Source organism: Barbatula barbatula (assembly GCF_947034865.1).
Source record: "Barbatula barbatula genome assembly, chromosome: 10".
Classification (NCBI taxonomy): Eukaryota; Metazoa; Chordata; class Actinopteri; order Cypriniformes; family Nemacheilidae; genus Barbatula; species Barbatula barbatula.
In genome coordinates, this window is record NC_136773.1 from 20,585,409 (window position 1) to 20,600,795 (window position 15,387).

General features: G+C 39.8%; 1 protein-coding gene across 6 annotated transcripts in view; it reads left to right on the forward strand.

Moving 5' to 3' along the window:
* Positions 1–15,387, forward strand: part of tspan9a (tetraspanin 9a) — a gene marked incomplete at its 5' end in the record, with an annotated part of 149,350 nt that overhangs the window by 76,235 nt on the left and 57,728 nt on the right. For 5 of the 6 annotated variants that reach the window (XM_079466026.1, XM_079466027.1, XM_079466029.1 and 2 more), the window contains one exon: positions 10,018–10,097. In XM_079466026.1, coding sequence (XP_079322152.1) covers positions 10,035–10,097 — 63 coding nt within the window. Of the gene's footprint in view, positions 1–9,752; positions 10,098–15,387 lie in introns of those variants that run through there. The other variant, XM_079466025.1, reaches the window with a different exon arrangement.

Sequence of the window (15,387 nt, forward strand, 5' to 3'; positions counted from 1 at the left end):
GGAGGATTAAGTGCATGTCTCGTTGGCCGACAGGCGCCACATGAATACTGCCCCTTCTAGGCTTTAGGGACGGCGGCGGAAGGGATCATTGCTACAATCACGCAGCTCCAGAGCTGGAAATAGGCCGTAGTTGCGACCACAGCATCCGCAGGTTCTTCGGAAAAGGTGATGTGAACCGGCTGGCCGGCGTCAACCTCTCCGGGGATGCACACGTGGTGGGGAACTTTGGCCGTAAACCACATCACTTTTATTCCCCCCCTCAGGTTCCCAAAATAAAATGACCTGCTCTGTCTTTCTCCTCTAATCTTGGAGGTAACCGATGCCTCATCTCTATCTATAGATGTGGGAAGTGACCGTGGCCCTCTGGCTTGTGTTTGACTTTGGACACGTTAATATGCAACCTTGTTTCTGTATCTGCAGTTATTTGATGGATGTTTTTCAAATGTGCGGTATAATGCCTCGGGTTTCAGTTAAGTGACTTGTTCCATGCTGGGCAGAATCTGGCTGTATGTGCACACGGGAACACGTGTAATTGGATGAGTCAAGGTCATTTTGACAATTTCACAACTTTTTTGACAGTTTGACGGTTCCATTTGTCTTTTTTTACATATTTGACTGATCCCATGACAACCTTTGCTGAAAATAATATTTGCCACTGATTTCATCATTCATGCACTTAAAGAAAACCTTCAAGTAATCCAGTCATTGAAAGAAGTCTTGGCTGCTCTGGTTTTAAGAAGTAATTAAGGCAGAAATACCAGGGGATGAATATGAGTTGATTAGATCGTATATTTGTGGTTATTTTGATCATAGTACGCTATGTGTGCGCTCTGAGTGTGTGTTCGGCATCCTCAAATGTAATATATCATGCGTCTGAGAGGTAATGGCTGCAGAAATTGAGGTTCCATTCACAAGTAATTTGTCTTGTACAGTATCCTCCATTTTTTTGTACCCAAGCAAAATGTTTTAGGAGTATGCATGTGCTCTTGGAATCCAACCTATTACCTTTCGGTTCCAAACACTGATGCAAATCACAGTAAAAAAACTAATTGTGGTATTTTTGTACATTTTATGCTATTGTTTCACTTTTTAGAATTGATTCTCATTGGCTGATGCAATGACCTTGAAAAGCTCCTTTGCTAGGCTACAATACCTTCATGCCTGTATCACTCTGTGGTTTCTTTTCACTTGCATAGTAAATTATTTCCGCCCTCATTCATCGGCTTTCACCACGTGTTTACAGTATTTATTTGGCTATTAGCCATGTAATGAGCAAGATAAACTATATTCTGGTCATTATGACGACGTAGAGTGATACTATCTACAGTCCCTGACAAAATTCTTGTCGCTTATCTATGGTGTAGAAACACCTGCTATTAACCTGACTTTTAATTAATCAATTGGTGTTAGAAATAGCTCAAATGAAAAGCTAAAACCCTCCCAAATGATGTTTAATGCACTGAAATAAATTAGTTTCACTGAAAAACAGATTTATCATTTAATCAAGACAGAAAGGTCAAATTTTGACAAGACACGTTTGTCGCCTATACAGAAATTGAAAATATTTACTGCAAATACAAAAATATGTGATGAAATTAAGTAGTGGTGCTGTGAGATCCAAATTTAATATCTTGTATGACTTCCATGAGCTTGAAGGACTGCATCCATGCGGTTTGGCAAGGATTCATACAATTTATTGATGAAGTCATCATAAATAGCAAAGAAAGCAGTCTTGAATGCCTCCCAAAGTTCATCAATATTCTTTGGTTTCGTCTTCCATGCTTCATCTTTCATCCTACCCCACATATGCTCAATGATGTTCATGTCTGGTGACTGGGCTGGCCAATCCTGGAGCATCTTGATCTTCTTCGCCTTGAGGAACTTTGATATGGAGATGGAAGTATGCGATGGAGCACCATCCTGCTGCAGATTTGGCCTCTTTTATGGTTGGGAATATAGAGGTAGCTTAGATTTCTTGGTATTTTAGAGAATTGATGTTGCATTCCACCCTGCAGATCTGTCGCACACCCCCATACTGGATGTAACGCCAGACCATGATTTTTCCGCCACCAAACCTCACTGTTTTCTGGGTGAATCTCGGATCCATGCGGGCTCCAGGAGGTCTCCTGCAATATTTGCGGCGACTGTGGTGTAATTCAACAGAAGATTCATATGAAAAATCCACCTTCTGCCACTTTTCCAGCGTCCATCCTTTTAGAAGGCTCGTGGGCCTTGGCAAATGCCACACGGTTTTTCAATTGTCTTTTGTTTAGTGCTGGCTTCTGGGCACTGATTCAACCATGGAGGCCATTTCGAGAAAGAATCCGACAAACTGTTCTGGTTGACACAGGGACTTCAGGTGACCAGGTCTTGTGGAGCTCTGCTGCAGTGGAAAATGAGCTGGCCTTGGATTTTCGAGCCAACAAACGGTCCTCTCGAGCAGTTGTCTTGCGGGGTCTGCCTGACTTTGGCTTGTCGAAAAAGGCTCCAGTCTCTTCAAATCTTTTTTTTATCCTCTTTACTTGACGCTGAGACACATTGAAGGTGTCTGCCACATCAGCAGTAGATCTGGTCTTCGTCCTCTTGATAATCAAAACTTTAGTCTCAGGGTGAATCTTATGCATGTTTGCAGAGGTCTAGTTGCAGTAGATGTGGAGGTCTAGTGTATTGGGGTTCTTTTTATACACACCTGAGACCTAATTGATCCATTATTAGTCGCAGGTGAAGCTCATATGACAAAACGACAACACTTATGTCTTTGCAAAACTGTACTCTTTTTTTACCAAGCTGTGAATATTACAATACTTTTTGACAGTTTCGTTTTGCACTGAAACATTATTACAAAAGCTGTTGGGATTAAAATGAGCCATTTCTTGTAAAAAAATCTTGATTAGAAATATATTTCAGCGGCACTTCAGGTCAATTTGTACACAAGCGACAAGACTTTTGTCAGGGACTGTATTGCTATAATAGCCTTCTGACTGTACAGGATATATTTGGGTAGAAAAATTTATATTTTTACTTGACCAGTTTATCTATATAGGGATCTCACAATATAATTGGTTCACTACACGATTATCATTGATAAGGATTCATGATAACGTATTATTATTCTGTCTATTGATCTCTTTTTATTGAACGTAATAATGTTATCAGTATTATTTATTTTTACTCTAGTTAATTTTGTGTTTCCAGTTTTGGTCAATGAATCATACTCTAAATACAAGTGTAAGGCATAGATAGAGGTTTTACTCATTGTGACTCAACAGGCGACTCATAAATGATTTAATTATCAAATGTGTAGAATTAACATGACATAGATAATTGTTGTTTTTAATATCACAGTTATTCTTAATATTGGTATATTTTGGTACCCCTAGTGTATGGCTGAAGACGCTGTTTAACATTTCGTTGCTTTGGAATTATAAGGTCCTATCTGCATTCTGAGCAGTTTTGAGACAAGAAGCTTCAAAGGTTTTTGACTTGGCAGATAAAACTTTTTTATTTAAAAAAAAGCTCAAAATGTACACAGTTTAAAGAAAAACATCACACAGTGTAAATACGTCAGAATAGGGATATGTGATTACTCCATTTTGATAAAAATCACAAATAGACGATGTGATCTGCATGTCGGTGTCTTGGAGTGCGGGATATTTCCAAAGGCATTTTTCAGAATCTGAACTTCAGATAAACTCACTACCAATACATGAATAAGCAAAACCACTTTATCGTAGTAGATTTTTTATCATCTGCAATTTTTAATAACCGTGAATAATTTGTTCGTGGAGATGATTCAAAACATTTTTTAGTCTTTAGCTCGAAGGGATAAGAAGTCTTTTTTGACCAATGAGCGGAAAGCCACACTTTGCTCATAAATCTGAACATGCTTCCAGGCTTTTCATCTCATTTATTAGAGAATTCATACAGTGCGATATGAAGTCAACTTCAGTTACGTTCCAAATTCCGGTCTTTTCCTCTAAGGGCGTACATGCTAATGTACTCTTGACGTTTGTTTGCGCTGTTATGTTTAGGTTGTTCTGTCCTCTTGCTCTCTTACACGCTTATCTGCTGTTACGCTGATGGATGGGACGCTGGGTTTACTGTTTAAAGTGAAGATTGAGGTGGCGGGTCTATGTTTGCTTCTTGCTTTCATTCATTTGCTCTCTCTTGCCCTGCCTACCTGTGTGGTCTACTGCTTCGTCAGTGCCGAGTTGACAGAAGGCTCGACCCTGTCGTTTGTCTCCCAGCGCTGTTCGAGTTTGTTCAGATATCTGAGGTCAGGGAGTCGCGCTGCCTGCTGAAGAGTTGAATTGAACCTGATTTCAAACTTACCTGAACAAAACTTTTATTATATTTTCAAAGGAGGTCTCAGGGGAGCGCATGAAATGGGAATGTATTCGTCGGGTTCATTGGCGGCCTCGCTTAATGCGGCACGCTTGATACAGTTTAATGTTAAGATCGGTTGGCGTTATGATGATATTCACTGGAAATAGTGGAGATTTAAAAAAGTACTTTAAAGGGATGAATGATCTAAAAAAACACACGGATTGAAAACACAAACTGTACGTCGATGTGAAATAATAATAATAATAGTAAAATGATTTAAGGTGTAATTTCTGTCAGGAAATTTAAAGCTGATTCGTTCTGTAACTATTTTGTATTTAATTCAAAGGTATTTTTCAAGAAATCCCATCTATATCTAATAACTAGATTTTTTTTTAATACACATTTTTTAAAGTAGGAACGAAGACATTTTAAGCATTCTAATTTCTGTTTTTAAACCCTTTAGGTTCGTTATTTATTTACTTGAAATACTTCAAACTGAAGGATAAGTCAAAATATTGTTCAATGGTAAGCAGAATTGAAACTTGGAACACTCCTAGTTCTGAATATTTCAAGGTGGCATTGTCAGTTTTTGTCCAACATGTGTTCTCGGTTTATTCTGGGAAAGACTGTGCAAGGAAAATAATGTGCAATGTAAGTATTAACAGTTATCACTTACTCTGTGTGGGACTATAATGTGTTAGTAATGTGTGAAGTCAACTGGGTTCTGAGACAAACTATATGGCTGTTAAAAAAAGCCAGGCTTATGTGAAAAAAAGCGACTCGAGTGCGGGCTTGATATTTGTTAAAACAACCTTTGAGGTAAATTTCTAAGTATAACCTTCGCAAGGTATTCTGCAGATTGTCAGACTTTCCGGAGTCTGTCTGTTAATAGCCACAAAATGGCTTGAACATTTGTTTGTTCAGAGAGGTCTTTGTTTTCTTCATTGAGGTGTGGGGTCTGTTTAGGGGGTTCAGAAATCACTTGCTGTTTACTCGCCTGCGCATGTACACGTCGCATGTGTTTCTCGGAACAAGTTTTTGTGCATTTTGTAGGCCTTCCTTATCCATTTAATTATCAACATTTTCATGCTTTCATGTGAAGGAGGAACGGAAAAATAGTATTTTTGATTGTTAGTTTTAAGGTTTTGACCCTTGCTTAACAAATTCATTTCCTGAACAGAACGGCATGTACACATGCAGAAAAATCCCTTGACCTCAGGAACGCTTTTCTGGCGTATTTGTTTGCCTGCCACAACTTCATGAACATATCTTTCAGTTCCTGAGGTCAAGCAGTCATCTAAATTGTGAGAATCGACTGTAGGTTTAAGAAGTGGATAACAAACCATACCGAATTGATTGGATTTCTTTGTCACAGAAAATCATCTTTATCAAATGCAGGGATGATTCTGGTATTTTTGGAATTTCTTTAAAGATCAGGAGGTTCTGTGAGAGATCCTTGTTGTTCCTCCTGGTTCTTTGCAACAGTTTGTCGTGCTTGGGCAGATTTCACAGAGGCAGAGTTCACTCAGTTCTGTGTCATTTCGTCTTTATTGATTCACGCTGGTATGGGGTTTAACTGATTGTAGTGTAGATCAGACTGAAGCTGGCATACAGTCCAGTTTCAATTCAGTGTTCTTAACGTTTCATCTCTCTCGTGGATGTGGCCCTTCCTCTGCATGTGTTCACATAACAGTGTATGTGTTAATTGAACTGTCATGGAGTAATGCAAAGCAGAAAACACAGCAGGGTTTGGACCCTGACTGGAATGAGCATCTAATGCCTCAAGGTAATTCCATGACAAAATGATTCACACCAAAAACAACAGAAAATACATTTTATTATTTTTCAATTATGTAGTGGATTTAAACCATTACATTTATTTTGTTGCATTATTGTTTCAATTCCGCGACCCCCCCCCCTTTTACTCTCATTACTTGAATCATATGCTCCCATAATGCAGCAATATGTGAACATACTGTAGATTATGTAATAACAAATGATATTTTGCTAATCTTTTCCAAAGATGTATTTTGTCTTGTTTTTTTTGTAAAAATGATAAACATTCTAATACACTGAATATATGTACCAAGCTTTAAAGATGTTTGATGTTTTTTTTGCAGTCTATTTAAATTGTCATGAAAAAAGTGTTGCAATGCAGAAATTGTCTTAAAGGGATAGTTCAGCCGAAAACAATAATTATTTCATCAAGGAATAACCTTCTCTTCTATGAAACGCATAAGATATTTTGAGAAATGTCTCTGTGGTTTTATGTCTATACAATGGGGCCAATGTTGTTTGGTTATTAATGTTTTCTAGGATACAATTTTTCAAACAGAAAAAAGTAATTCATGAATAACAATTAACACATTTATTACAAGTTTATTTTTGGGTAAACTATACCTTCAAAAACATAATTTCTCATAGATTCTTTAGACATGTTCCTGAATGGCCTTCTTCTACACCCATCATTCAGACTTTATGATGGGTTTTAAGATCACAGAGATGATGTACAGTACTGTACAGGATAATCTGGGCTTCACTATAAAACACCTATCCATCCAGCAAACTCAGTAGATTGTTTTACAACTAATATTTGAAGTATATGTCCAGTGTAATATAGTCCTTCCTCAAATGTATGTATGAGGCTTTAGGACATTGCAGCAAGTTTCATTAATTCCCGGATCAAGACTTTTGTGTATGTGTGTGTGCTTCCTTCTGTATTGTGCCTGTCGATTTTGTAGCATTCTCTCTCGTGGATATCATGTTCGGTGTGTGTGGTTTTGAGCGTGTCCACTAGGCATAGGACACAATCAGGAGTAGGTTGCCCTGGAGGTGGCCAAACGAATGCCAGCCGGTCCGAATACCAGTATTGACGCTGACTGGGATCGGGAGACTGATGGCTTTAATTTGAAAGGCACTGGATTCTGGGTCTTTCCACATGGGGTTTCCAGCTCTGAATCGAGGCTGGTTCTCCAATCAACACCTTCCAGAGTTCTGTCGATAGCATTGATATTACGAGCTGTTTGGTCGTGACTCATTCTACCAAATAAATGCTGCATCGTGGATGTCTGAAGAACTAAAAGATGCTTCAAATTAGAGTCAGTATTGTGACCAAACGCAACGATCAATGTCAGCCAGCCAGATTTCTGTTGCAGCTCGCTTGCTGAGCATTTACTCCAGCATTTCTTTGGCCATGACTGTAAAGTGAACTAAATTGCGAAATTTTCAGAGGTAGAGTTGCTCAAACATGCTTTTATAGGGTTATAGGGTCTTCTGGGTGGTTGCCAGGGTGACACTTGTTGGTTGTGCCCTTTGAACATCAATAGTGTGTTTGTTTATAAAGTAATCTTACATGTCTGTAGCACATCAACGACGTAAGTCACATTATGTGCCACAATTAATACTTTAACTTAAACTGAGATTTAAAGAAGCTCCTAGCCAGCAAAACATTTGTTTAAATATTTAATAAATATAGATTTTTGTAATCTATAGAGTTGGTCGTTTTGTTTGTTCGCTAACAGGAAGGCAAATTCAAACACAGTCCGCATCATGTTTTGCTTTCACTTTTTGTCTCACTTCCCCAATCCATCATTTTTTGCTATATTAAAAGGCAAAAACATTTCCCCCACCTCTCACGCTTCAAAAATAGACCTCAAACCAGCACTCGACAACAGTTTTTGCTATTATAAGTGTGTCAGGTGTAAACGTGTGTAAGGAGAAAACTACAAAATGTTCTGAGATGAGCAAAAAGAGTATAGTTTTAACACTCAAGATTAAGATGTTATTGACATAATTTATCACAAAAGAGAGCAGAATTGTGCTTATCTATTCGATTATATGTTGTTTTCATACCGCTTTTCCCAGTGTGCATTGTTTCAAAGGAGCTTTACAGAAAATATTTTGGAAAAACAAAAAGGTATATTTTGACCCTCCCATTTTATGATCCAGATATACCAAATGTTAAATTGTCAGAACATTTCACTTATGAACTCTTTGTAGTGGAAATAGACATTTACATTTTCAAGAACTCATTTAATCTATAAAACACATGTGAGCGAATGGCACGCAGCAGGTACTTAAGATGTAACCCTTGCTTTCCGTAGAAAATCCTATAGTATCTTCGTGCGCCTATCCTGTTTCCATGCTTGAAATGGTGCTATAGTTCCCAAGGCTGATCCACTGCCAATTTTTCGCTGCTCCTCACGCAGAAACGAGAGAGCGCGGATACTGGGTTTTGTAAAAGTAGTACACGGCGGTCACGCACAGCAACCACTCAACCTTCAATTACGATCACAAGTTTGACATCACGGCCATTTTCCTGCAAATGACACGTAATCATATGTGATTAGCACATGAATGCGATGTACAGACGGCTTAGAACTAGTCAACTAATGAAATAAAACCACGAACACGAATCTACAGCCTTATTTTCCCCTAATTGGCTTATTAAGGAGGTCAAAAGATCAGTCGTTTTTCACGTTTTCACGCTATGTACAGTCTCATGCAAAAGAAAAACACACAGCTGCGTGCATGGTTTCATCTCCATTCCTCCCTCCTACACCATCAGCTCATGATTTCTTAATTCATCATTGCCCTCCCGAACTTCCCCTGGCCGGTCATCATGGTTAAGAGCGCTGAACTTGTATAGGCATAAGGCATGGGGATGATAAGAGCTCTAAAGCCGCGCTGTCATTAGCAGGGAGGGGCTAGTACCGGCAGCCCCATTGGTGGTCTGAATGACAGAGGAGGGGCTGAGGGGACTACAGGCAGAGAGAGCGAGAGACCGAGAAAGGGAGAAATAGAGAGAGAGAGAGAGAGGTGCGCTAGGTTGGAAGGGAATGTCCAATAGATGCAGTCGCAGATAATAGCGTGTATCAGCAGCAGAGTGGTGACTGCAAGCGCAGGCAGAGAGGAGAGAACACAGGCGCAGCAGGCAGCGCAGGAGTCTCTATGAATGAGAGCAGCGAGATTGATTCGGGAGAAGAGTCCGAGAAAGAGCTGTGAGAAAGATTGAGAGCGTCTCATCCTCAGGAGAGAAGAACGGGGGTGGAAGTTAGAAGGCTGTGGGAACTCATCAGTTCTCTCTGTGTAAAGACTGTGCTGAGGTCAGCAAGCAGAAGTGTGGGAAGCAGCTGAACCGACCCGTATGCCGGATGAGCTGGGGTGGACACTCTTACAGAGGTGCTTAAAGTTCAACTCGACGTAAACCTGCCGGTGGATCTATCGCTTTCAGACGATGCACGGGGGCTGGGGGGCCACTGAACCGTTCCATCTTTAGATCTACAGCATCAGTGTCTGGACAACTTTTTTGTGTGAAGTATAAAGACTGCTTCTTAAGGATTAGTGCACAAGTTCAAGGTTCTTGAGGGTTTATCCCAGAGACATGATAGAGAATGAATTAAAGCACGAGCCTTCCGTTTCAGAGCATGGAGAAGTCAAGTAGCGAGGAATCTGCCATCCACCGTAGCCCCTCCGTGGACAGTCGCGACTCCGATTTCGCTCAAGCCTCCACCTCCGAACGCCCTTTCGGAGGACGAGGCTTCACCGCCGGTGCTTTTTACGGGTCCACAGGCCCTCGTCCGCAAACCGCCGCTCAGAGCGGGGACGACAAAAGCAACAATAAGTACAAGGCTCCTAAAGGCAGCAAGTACGTGGTCTTTTACCTGGATCTATCCTTTGTGTTCCTTCTAGAGTTCAAGAAGTTCAACATGGCGAGAGGCTGCCTGTGCTGTCTGAAGTACACGATGTTCGTCTTCAACCTCATCTTCTGGGTAAGTCGCACTTTCAGTTCACTCCTCTGCTCTGTTTTTCCAACCGGGGGTTGCAGGTGATGCGAGTAAGCTATATCGTCACAATTTGGTTCTCTAATGCCATTGGATGATGAGAGTGATATATTGCTCCCGAGAGCGATCACATCTGTACTGGGACTTTCCTGTCATGTGTATTTTCTGTGTTACGTCAGGCTTGCCATGACATGCGCTCTCAATTACTCACTACTATTTTTGGCTGCCTTTGAGTCCCATGGGGTGTCCTGGGAAAAGTGAACCACGCTCCTGAAATGAGTTTGGCTCGCATCTTGCTTTGATGAGATGCTTAAAAGTATGCATAAAGATACATCAGCTGTAATGTTTGTGAGACGTTGAGGTCATTTGACCTCAACTATAAATTGTATCTCGTTGTTTTTTCTTCTATTGTGGTCAATGGTGGCCCAGAAATCCTAATCGCTAACATTCTTCCAAATAGGCTGTGTTTCTTTGTGTTCAACCACACAGAGAAATTTACATTTACAAATGTATACAGGTTTCAAACAACCTCAGGGTAATGGTCATGACAGAATTTTCATTTTGGGTGAACTATCCCTTTAATAGTTTTATATTTATTTTTTAAGAAAATATTTAAATAATACAAATCTTGTTTTAATATAAAAATATAGTTTAGAACATAATTTTTCATTTCCACTTAAAACATTTTTTGTAATGTTTGTTTGTAAGATTGAGGTAGTGGATTAAGCACTGATGGAATATAGAGAGGGTCAATTTAGTGCGTTCTTGTGTGTGAGTTTTGTGTGTGTATGTGCGTTCGTGCATGCATGTGTGCATGTGTGTGTACAACATTGGGCAGAATCCTTTGTGCAGAGGCACTCATGCATAAACACTAATCCCATAAGCTAACAGTGTTCGCCTCCTGTCATACTCTCAGAAACTAGTATCTGGGCCGCGTCTGAATTGCAGTTTGGCATATCAGAGTTACAGCGTCTAACACAGTATGACATACCGCCCCCCCATCCATCCATCTCTCTATCTGTGACAAGAGCAGATGAGTGAGTCTGTATCCGAATCACACAGTTGCAGTAAACCCTACTGAGCTGTAAAATGTCCTGAAGCTTGTATTGATCACAGCAGGGGGCTTAGGTCCAAAAGGTGTGCGTGCGTGTGTCAGAGAGCACAAGCACAACATGTGGTGGTGTCACTGCGTAGGTACAAGCGTCATCCTTGTAGGTCAGTATGCTCGAGTGATCCTGCGGTTTTCACCAGGGAGATGTACCCTAAGCACAGCTCAGCAGGGCACTAACCCCGTACGCAGCTCTGAGAACAGAAGGAAGATCGCATTGTGGGTGGCGAGCTTTGATACAACATGCTGAAGGTGAAATGTTGAAATCCCTTAATTACTCTCCAAGACAGAAGTAATAAAAGGGGATGAATGTGAAAGAGAAGCACCTTCCTCGGGCCATGTGGCGTCCGCTGTGAGATAATTTAGTTGCTATCGGTGGTAATATTCATTTAACGATTCCTCACGACCTGAGATGGACTAGCATGAGGTCATTCTAGCTTGGGTGGTGTGATTTAGGGCTACGGCATGCCTCAAAGCATAATGCCAATTGGAGCTGGCGATCTCCATAGCTTAGAGCACGCCTGTGTTACGACTCCCCTGGGACTGCTTCTGCTTTGGCGCTCCAGGAATACCAGAGCCTGTCATCCCATCCACCACGGTAACGGGAGGCCAGGTGCTGCCGCCTGCTGCTTCTTCACCGGCTTACGGTTGTAATTTGAGGCACAAGGTAAATAGCAGGAACCTCAGGCATGTCATCTGGGCTCCTGTAGGGGCTTAAGCAGTTGCTTGTGACCATCTGGCTTGTGTTTCTTATGTGGATTAGCTTGGTCTGAGCTGGACCGCTTCAACCGAGATTAGAGCGTTTAGTGCCATGCTTGGTCACACCACGCTGTGTTTCTGACTCTGTAACCTGCCACCGCCCGATCATGCATCATCTGCTGAAAGTGTTTAATAGAGAATATTAAATATTAATATTGTGTATGAAGTGTGACTTCTTGTTATTAATATTCATTAGATTTAATCCTCTAAGTCAAATCATGTAATATATAGTATACAGTTCTTAACAAATTTATTAGACCACCACTTCAAATAAGGTTTGTGCCACAGCTGCCGTAAACTGACAGATAACCAACATCATGTTTTATGTTTCTGTAGTGGTTAATCCTCCAGTAGATGTAATAGAAATTTTGTCATTGTAGTATTTCTAGTGTTAAAATATAATTATTGTTATCCATTCATTTTCTAGTTTACTGTTTTACAAGAAAGCCAAAAAATATGAATGCACTTTTTACATAAGGGTATTTTATATAAAAAATAACACAGCTATTTACTTTGAGTCCTTAATAAAAAATAAGTTTAATGGATCAAGGTTACTCTTGATTATTTTCTGACTTCTGAGAGAATTTGGATGTGCCTGCTCAAATTTGGGTATAAAAACGTCAAAAAAGACTATTTGCTGGTAACAATTTTTTGTTTAATGACACATAAAATGTTTTGTTTTAAACTAGTTTTTGACAGATTCCTAAAATATTTGTGTTTTCCCTTTATTATGACAGGCGGTCTCATAAATGTGTTAAGCGCTGTATATATTATTTTTATTAAAAAACAACTGATGTAAGCTTCTGAGGGGGACAATAAATCTTGTATTTCTGTTTATTTTTGTTTACTACGGCCTTTCAGATGATACATACATTATTTACACAAGATAATATATACATCATAACTAAATTCTGTTTAAGTTTACATTCCTGTGGTATTTTGTAGGACCTTATTGATTGCGCATTCATTATAATAGTCGTGAGATCTCAACATCGTACTGTAGCCACCGTTCAAAAGAACTAAACGAAACAGTCATTGATCAAACAGGAAGCTACACACTATAATAAGAACCAATGGAATGTATATATATATATATATATATATATATATATATACAATTATACAGATAAGTATAAAGGGAGTTTGTGGTAAATAATGGCAAGCCCATATGGATTGCAGTTTCTGCATGCACATTTGTCACACCGTCACATTTGTCAATATTCTGCTTGGTCTTCAACTGCTCACAACTTTATTGTAAGGTGTAAACCCAAAAGTATTTTAACACAAAATCACAGTTGGTTTTTTTTATTGAAAAGTCTTCTCATAAATAGTTTAAACAGCCCGATTCATTCATGCTCGCCAGATTCATAACTTCCTTATTTATTATAGACAAACGATATCATTTGTCTATATCATCTGATTCAGGCTGAGTCATAATTCACAGGATTTTTCACAGACTGCGCTTTTACACCGTCATTTATCTATTTATGTTACAGTCTTACATCTAGCTAAAAATCACTACAGTCAGAAAAAGTACAAAGTCAAAGTTCAAATCTGTACATTTTAGCATCACTGGGGTGTTAGCCTTCAATGCTCCCTTTGTATCTCTAAATGTTTTATCTTTTTGGGTACATAAGGTACAGTTTTGTTGTTTTTTTCCCGACAGTGCAGGATGCCAAACCGCTTCCTTTTTATATACTTAAATACACACAGCGCTGCTACACTCGTGGCTCATTTGACTGCCGTTACATGTAACATCAAACCCATTCTTATTCAGACAACTCTGCCACCTCATCAGATTCCTCCAAAGGTGTGTCATGGTCTTATCAAAGCCTCGTCCTTGTTCAACTCCGGCACGCGCTTTGCTTTTATGAATTCTGCGGTTTACGCAAGGGGTGGTGTGGGAATTGTCTGCCATTTGGTCCGAGGTAACAAAAGATTAGGATGTTATCGATTGAATCACCCGGGTTGACATTTTGGTGTTTGATATGTTGATGGAGGCAGGTACCTGAGCGGCAAGGTGTTTCTTGAGGAAATGAAGGTGCGGGCTGTCGAACGAATGCCCCGGTGGAGTTGAGGGGCACGCTGCTGAAATGCAACACAACACCCCCCAACCCCACTTCTAGCTAATGTGAGTTTTGGTACCGAGCCACCGTAAAGTAAAAATGGGAGATGCAGTTTTTCTTTATCTCATTCGCTTTATTGTCTCTTCCTCACAAAGCATGTGAAGAAAGCTTTAGTGTTTATGAAAGACCTTTAAAAGCTTTTTGCTGTGGGAAATGTCACATTTTAACACATCTTTTTTGCCTTCAACACTTTCTCATGACAAGTTTTTTTATTCGCCACCTTTTTCTTCTGAAGAGATTTGAAGCATGCGGGTAGTGACGGTGGTTGGTACGCACGGATGTGGGAAAAATCTTTAGAAATTACCTCTTAAATGGGGACTTTGAAACAAAGTGACTTTTATTGTACTAGGAATTAGACAGACGTTTGTAATTAGTCCCAGTCTGAGCGTCTAATAAAGTTGTTTACCACTTTCTTAACATAATTTACCCGGTTGCTTGATTTCTGTGTCTGGGGAAAAGTCTTTTCAATAAGCACGTCTCCCATCGCTTCGATTTCCTGCACTATTGTCTTTGAACAGGCTCATTAGCTCTCGGGTCTGGTCGGATCAGTTGGTGTTTTGCACCGATGGCGTGGTTAAAAATGTCTGTATAGAATTAGTTCTAAACAACTCTGCATTACTTAAACGCACAAGATCCAAAGCGGTCGCTGCTAATGATCGATATTATTTTATGTTTTTTCCTAATTCGTGTTTCGTACCTTTTAAACATGAATGCTTAACCATCCGTTTGGCTGGAAAACAGAAGAATCTGATAAAGGCTCAGTGATGGTTGATCTTGAGGCAGTTGCTGGCACTGGCCTGTTTTTTTCAGAGTTCTGAGAATTGGCCCTGCTTATGCCTACTTACCTTCACCTCAGCGGGTGATTCATAGCAGTTCCTGGCCCAATTAAAAATAAATTTACCCTCAAGTCCTCCAGTTTCTATTACAGCTTGCGAAACATTTCCTTTTTCTTGCTTCTTTTCATCACAGAGATGTACAGTTCAGACTTTCTTATATTAACAAAACCATGTGCAGGGGTAACAATAATACATCGTAATCCTTTAAACATCACAATGAAAACCTTAAGATCCCACCGTGGTTGTTGTCTAAATTGTTTTTAAAACCTGATTTTGATGAATGATGTGTTTCAGAAATATAGGGTATGAAGCACTTTCCTGTGAGTGTTTTATAACTATTGTAATCCTGAAGTATTGTGTAATTCATGGCTTTTAGATATCATAAAGTGCACCGTTATTGGAAGCTCAAGGCATCTTTCACCATCTATGGGCAATTTTTTGTTATGGCT